This window comes from Mytilus galloprovincialis, chromosome 7 (genome assembly GCF_965363235.1).
Source record: "Mytilus galloprovincialis chromosome 7, xbMytGall1.hap1.1, whole genome shotgun sequence".
NCBI lineage: Eukaryota > Metazoa > Mollusca > Bivalvia > Mytilida > Mytilidae > Mytilus > Mytilus galloprovincialis.
In genome coordinates this window covers 72,016,565-72,023,113 of record NC_134844.1, presented here as the reverse complement: position 1 = coordinate 72,023,113, position 6,549 = coordinate 72,016,565, and the positions used below count along the sequence as shown (strand labels likewise).

Sequence of the window (6,549 nt, the reverse complement as noted above, 5' to 3'; positions counted from 1 at the left end):
AATTGACTATCCTTTATTAAGGTCTTTCCTTTTTCAAAAAGGGAAAGACCTTACTGTATTTCTTCTGTTTATTATTATTATTTTTCCGCCAAACTTTGACAGATTAATCCGCGTTAACCGTAAGACGTGTTGCTTTCATGTTCACACTTTGTATCGGTGTCATGAATACCTATCCGGAACTCACCCTTTATGCGAATTGAATTGAGTTCTTAAAGCTTCGATTGCAGCGCATTATAAATGAAGCGCTTAATAGCAACACTATGCGTACATTCAAACATTTTGCAACCGTTTACGTTTTCAAAAAGAATAATAGTTTTACTTCATGAACATTATGTTGTCATTTGTTTGGGATACTTGTACCCAAGATTAACATTATGAACTGATAGCTTCAGCAAATAAAGTATAAATCGATTGGCATGTATAATAAAATATAGAACCATATAATTTAAGATGTTTTTCAAATTCTCACGAAATTACAGAAATTAAAGTATGAATACTTAAGATAGCTAAAGAGTATCGTAGAGGCTATCTTTATAAACATAATAGACCAGTGTCAAAGTTTTCTTCATACCTTTATTTATATTTTCAGAAGTAGAGACTGTCACATTAGATGGCAAAATGATGATTATCAAACTATATAAATTGGAGGATATTGAAAAATTCTTTGTTTTTTTCTAATTTTGTGAGTAAAAAGACAAACAAAGTTTCGCAAAGAAATTACACACTCCAGTCTGAATATAGTAGCCTAGACATGGAAGTAAACTATCCTACAAGAAGACAGGTTGAAGTTTAAAATTAAACAATGATGTGTCGTTTATGAAAGTAAAGAAGAATAGTTGAAGCTTAAGTAAAGATGACTAAATGTTTCAAACTATGTATGTTGACGCTTTATCTAAATTGATGTTAGTTTATATATAATGATTTAATATACTCGTTACTTATATTGACAGACGAAAACTCTCAACAATGAGTAAGTCAGAGATATCGAGAAAATTGAATATAAATGCAGTTTCATATGATCATGTAAAATAAATAAGTTATTTCGAAGATGTGTGTTAGTTCGTTCAAATTACTGTTGATTCGTGTATTTTGGTTTTTATCGATTTTCGTGGTTTGTGGAAAACTTGCATATTCGTGGAAATTAAATTTCGTGGTTTGTGGGAAACTTGCATATTCGTGGAAATTAAATTTCGTGGTTTTAGCAAAGTCTGCCTAAAATTTGTAAGGTGTTTTAACTCGTGGTTTCCCTGTGCCCGCGAAAATTGGAATCCAACGAATATTATTGAATCCACGTTACTCCTTGTTTTTCGACGCATATGTAAAGCAACATGCATAAGTTCCAACAAATGTTTTTCACAATAAGATTGTTTTTTTAACATAATAGTTTATAATACCATCAGTGTTTAACAACAAACTCAAATACATGTTCAGTTCATATACTGCTGTCATTGATTTCAGGTGATTGTATCACTTCATTGTCAGGTTTTTCTCTAACCAAGGAAAAACAAAACACAATGTAAGCTATACTCGTCTGCCTTTTTATTAAAAAAACAAACTAGCATACGACGAATATTATAGCAAAACAGATAAAGGCCAACAACCTATTGATATAAGATAAACTCATGTTACATAAAACCCTATATGTAATTGAAAAAAAAACTGTGTATTGGTATAATAAAATTTGAATAACAACTTTCAATGTATCGTGTTTATTTACTTGCTGTCCAGCTGACAAGAGCCTGTCAATTGATTATTTATGCTGCATATTTTGAAGGGATTTGTCCTATGCATCTATGATAAATCTTTGCCTGTATAACCGCTGTAGTTGTGATCTCCGTGATCTTGGGGAGTTGAAGCAATAATCTCTGTTATGTTTTTTGGATGAAGCTGAGTATTTATTTTGAAACATTTCAATTTTTCATTGTTGTTGCTAATGGTGGTCCAACGTGTTATTCTACTGTTGATGAAAGTTCATAAATCCTTCAATGGGCGATCTTTACTTTATTGTTGTCTTTTTGGAAGTATTCAAGTAAATGGTGTTCCAACTTTACATATCTTCTCACACTAAATAATTCGATTCTGGTGACTATGGTGAACATATCTCTCCAATAGAACTTTAGATTAGTTTATCTATTAGTTCTGCCCAACATCGTGTCTTACTCCCGGTTTTTAGTGCAGTTTGTGTTGTTTCTTTATTATTATTTATAACTATTGATGTAAATGTCCTTTGGTTTTGTTAGTCTTTGTTTTACTCATTGGTTTTGATTGTTATTGTCTTCTGTACACTGGCTTTAAAGGCTAGTTGACAGCTATATAGTTACGGTAATCTGAATGACAATAATTGATGGCATTTTAACGTTCAAGACTTTTACAGGTAGTAAAAGAAGACCAAGGTGATCATATTTCTAAACCCTTGTTAACCCAGAGGTACTTTGTGGAAGTTTGAATCAATGCTATAAAAAAGTATACGTCTACAGGCAAATATAAATATTCATTTACAAAATTACGATTCAATTTGCATTTCAAAACAGTGTAAGTATAAGACTAAACTTAAATGCAGGTTTAGTATTTATGAAAGACTCACATTACTATAAGCAATGTAGTGAAATTACAAATGTATATATAAAGATATATATGTAAGTACATTTTGTATGATTTGTAACCATCCGCCAAAGGCCAAATGATATGGATGTGAACTATATACGTGTAGTTCACTGTACAGCCTTCATGAAAGAGGAAAGTCAATAAAAAGTTATCGTTTGGAATTAAAGTAAGATGTTTTCAGAGACACCTAACATAGTTAGTTTTGTACTTTGAGAAAATTGTGTGGGTAACTATGACATAAAGGTTATAAACTTTAGAAAGGTCATAAACTGCAGAAAGGTCATAAATGTTATAAAGTTTATACATGTTGGAAAGGTTATACATGTTAAGGACAATTGTACATTTCATTGACATATATATTTTGGAAATACTTTCTTTATGTGTGATTGGCTTAAAGGACGTTGGACACATAGTATGAATGTATGCCAATACTTTAAAATCCCGAGCAAACTTTCCTTATCCTTTTTTTTAGATTTAATATGTTGAAAATTTATACATCTTTCCGGAAAATCTTATAAAAAAATTAGTACTATATAAAGATATGATCGGTTTACTTTTAGTTATCTTATGCAATTTCTATGAATTAAGATATAAAAAAAAACTCAGATAATAGATTTAAATTTATATTTATATATATATATATATGAGTAGTTCATTAAGCATTATTGCAAACACTACGAATAGTTCTATTCAAGGCACTTGCATGTTCGTTCCCGTAACTTACTAAATGTTGCAATCACCTCAGGCAAATTTCACCTAAAATGAACGTAGCTTTTCTTTTTACGTACATTTGAACAAATATCGCCTAATATTTCTACTTATACTACATCCCTGTCATTCAAACGTTTGGGTTTAAGCGTTTTTGATCAAGGCAAACAAGAAAAAGCTTTAGAACCATGGAATGTTCTTTCATTACTTCAATGTTTAAAAAAAACATAATGGTCGAAAGTTAAAATGACTACGTCATTTGCAATGTCTACATATGGTGGTATACACTGAAACAGGTTTTAATTTCTGGTTTGCACCTTCTGAAGTTGCCGTCGTTCCAACAATTACAATGGGTTTTGGCAATAATGCGGTTGAATCTTTAAGGCTCTTAATGTTTTTCTGCCGTCGGAAACATTTTTGGCATAAATATGTGCAAAATTTAATTCATCAATTTGGTAAGTAGTTGACGTTTCGACCGTAGATCTGTCTTGCAAATGACGTTGTGTAATCAAATTCGTTTGACGTTGCACTGTCACTGCATGTTGATCTGGTCTTTAATTGTCTTCAACATATCCCGTCTACCGGTATCATTGTTGGAATGACGGTAGGAGGAGTTTCTGACGTCACGTTGACTTGTTGCAGCACGTTCACGTTTTCCGGTTTGCAGTATTCTAATGGGTTGATTACGTTTTTTATTCCTCAGTCTTTGCAATATGGAGATGCAACATTTTTTTAAATGATTTAAGTGTCGCAAAGGATTGAACGAACTGTTTCACAAAGAAAAAAAATAATGAAAAATTCTTTCATTGGTTCGAAATCTCGCTTTTTGAAATTCGTGCGATTTCAATAATTCGGTATGTTCAACAACCACAGGTAAGTCATGTGTTGATTGTTTGGTAAGAGAAATAAGTATGATGACTAGTAGTTGTACGAGGATCAAACATGATTTGGTAAAACAAATCTACTAAATGAGTTTTGCGTTTTTAAAGTCAGTCAGTATAGATAATTTGATTCATAATAATGATAAATAACTGCATATTTGTATGACTAGAAGAAAATATGCAGTGATCAAACAAGTATCTCTAATCGTAGATTCATTATTAAATCATAAGACAAATATATTTCATCGAAACCTCCGAAACTAACTGCAAACACTTACATACATACTTAAACATACAAGAGATGTTTTCAGTTTCTGTCGTCGATAGGAAATTTCTCTTTGAGACAGGTGTACATTTTACCAAATGAGACATATAGATATTTACAAAATATGTCACGGTGTCGTTCAAGAGCAAATTGAATGTTAGTTCATAAATAGAATCGTTTTGAACTATATATTTTCCATTAAACTGTTATATTAATTCAGATGTAAAATGTATAACTTCTCTTCCTATATAACACAACATATTGATGGCTCAATTAATTAATAAAAAAGATATGTCAGCTATCGGATATTAATAGTTAATAGGAAAGTCAAGTTTAACTTTCTAGCGGCAAAGGAAATACTAAAGATGGTTCCGTTCCATGTTCACGTACTTTAAGAAATGTGATTGGTTGTTGAGATAGATAACTGTATATATAAGTGACTATAGGTGTCTGGATTACTGTGTGCCAACTACCAATTACCACAGCTCCATCTCTGTAAGTTGACTATAGAATAACTAATCCACAAATTCAAGTAAAGATCAATATTCAACGAGTGACCGCCGAAGAACACATTAATTCATAAGTAATTATCAGTGCTGTTCGGTCACGAGTTGAATATTTTTCAATATTTGAATTGTATGATTAGTTGAAAAATGTAAGAAACTATATATTTTTTCTCTGCATTAACAATTTGTTTTGGTCCGACGTTATTGACGTATTGCCAACGACTGTTGTTGTACGACGTCAGAGGAGTGAAATAAACGTAGTGAAATTGTCGGTTTTAATTTCACTAGGAAATCGATGTTAAACATTGCAACAAATTTAATAATTCCTGTTACTTATACATTTTGAGCTCGGAAAACAAATAGCTAGTTTTAGACTATCATTTAAAATATGACCCCGCTGTCATAAAACCAATTTTAGTCAAAATTTCGAGTTCTAACATTAGTCATATAATAATACCTTATTTGTATTGAGTTTCAAAATGTATTTATTAAAAGATTACAGTAGCCGATATATTGTAAAAAAAAGAGATAACGCATTTACTTCAAAAAAGTTTGAACTATATAAATTTCTCATCAGGAGAACTCGAAACTGAAACATTGCAGGATTTTATATTAATAATAAAACAAGTTTTTGTAGTAAAACAAAAAGATTTGACGTTTTATATAATATATAACTAATCTTCCTATATAACACAACATAGTAATGATAGTGATGTCTAAATTAATTAAAAACATGCCATATTAGTTCGTTATTCAATCTACTTCATTTTGTAGATATTAAACGACAATGAAAATAGAGATTCGATTGTGTGTATGTGTTGCCCTGGCGGCAGTATGCATTGTCGGCGTAAGATCAGCAGGTAGTTATGGAGGAAGAAGTTATGGCGGAGGAACTTATGGCGGAGGAGGTTATGGAAGAGGTGTTTATAGACGTACTGCATCATATGGCGGAAGTGGATACGGCAGTTACGGAAAAGGCGGTGGTTATCGTCCCACTAGTCGTGGGGGCGGTTCCTTGTATTACCCTTATTACTACCCGGTACCCTACTTTGTAGGTGGAGGACGACGAAGGGGAGGAAATGTGAGAGTTACTCCTGCCATAATTGCAAGAACAGGAGGAAGACGTAGAGGAGGAGGAGGTGGTGGGGGTCTTTTCGGAGGTGGCGGAGGTGGATTTGGAGGAATTTTTAGTTTGATCAGTAAGTTTTGTTACACGTATATATTAAATATTTATCCTATCAGGGGTTCAATATATGGTTTACAGAAAAGAGAAAAGGAGGAACATAAATACAGAAAAGAGAAAATGGTTCTTTAAAGTAATCAAACGATTAAAGGAATGAAGAAACTGCGCCAATTATTCAGACCCTCAGACATTCCGGATTAAATAGACATTATATGTTTATAGGAACAGCTGTATGTTTGTACTAGACAGGTTCCCGCTAACGCTTACCCTTACGGAGCACTTCATATCACACTCATGTTTTGTTGGGGTTTATATTGCCATGTCATTGTTAGTGTGTTTATTTATGAGTTTGAAGATCCATTTGGTACATTTATTCATTGTATTCAGTTAACATTTGAAGTA

General features: G+C 32.1%; 1 protein-coding gene across 8 annotated transcripts in view; it reads left to right on the top strand.

The window, feature by feature from the left end:
• The window catches only part of LOC143083608 (uncharacterized), a 121,640-nt gene that overhangs the window by 114,021 nt on the left and 1,070 nt on the right, over positions 1-6,549 (top strand). For all 8 annotated transcript variants that reach the window (XR_012980805.1, XM_076259886.1, XM_076259882.1 and 5 more), the window contains one exon: positions 5,739-6,163. Coding sequence is in view for 2 of the 8 variants with exons in the window: in XM_076259882.1 (XP_076115997.1) it covers positions 5,752-6,163 (412 nt within the window). In the remaining 6 variants the exon portion in view is untranslated. The remainder of the gene's footprint in view (positions 1-5,738; positions 6,164-6,549) is intronic.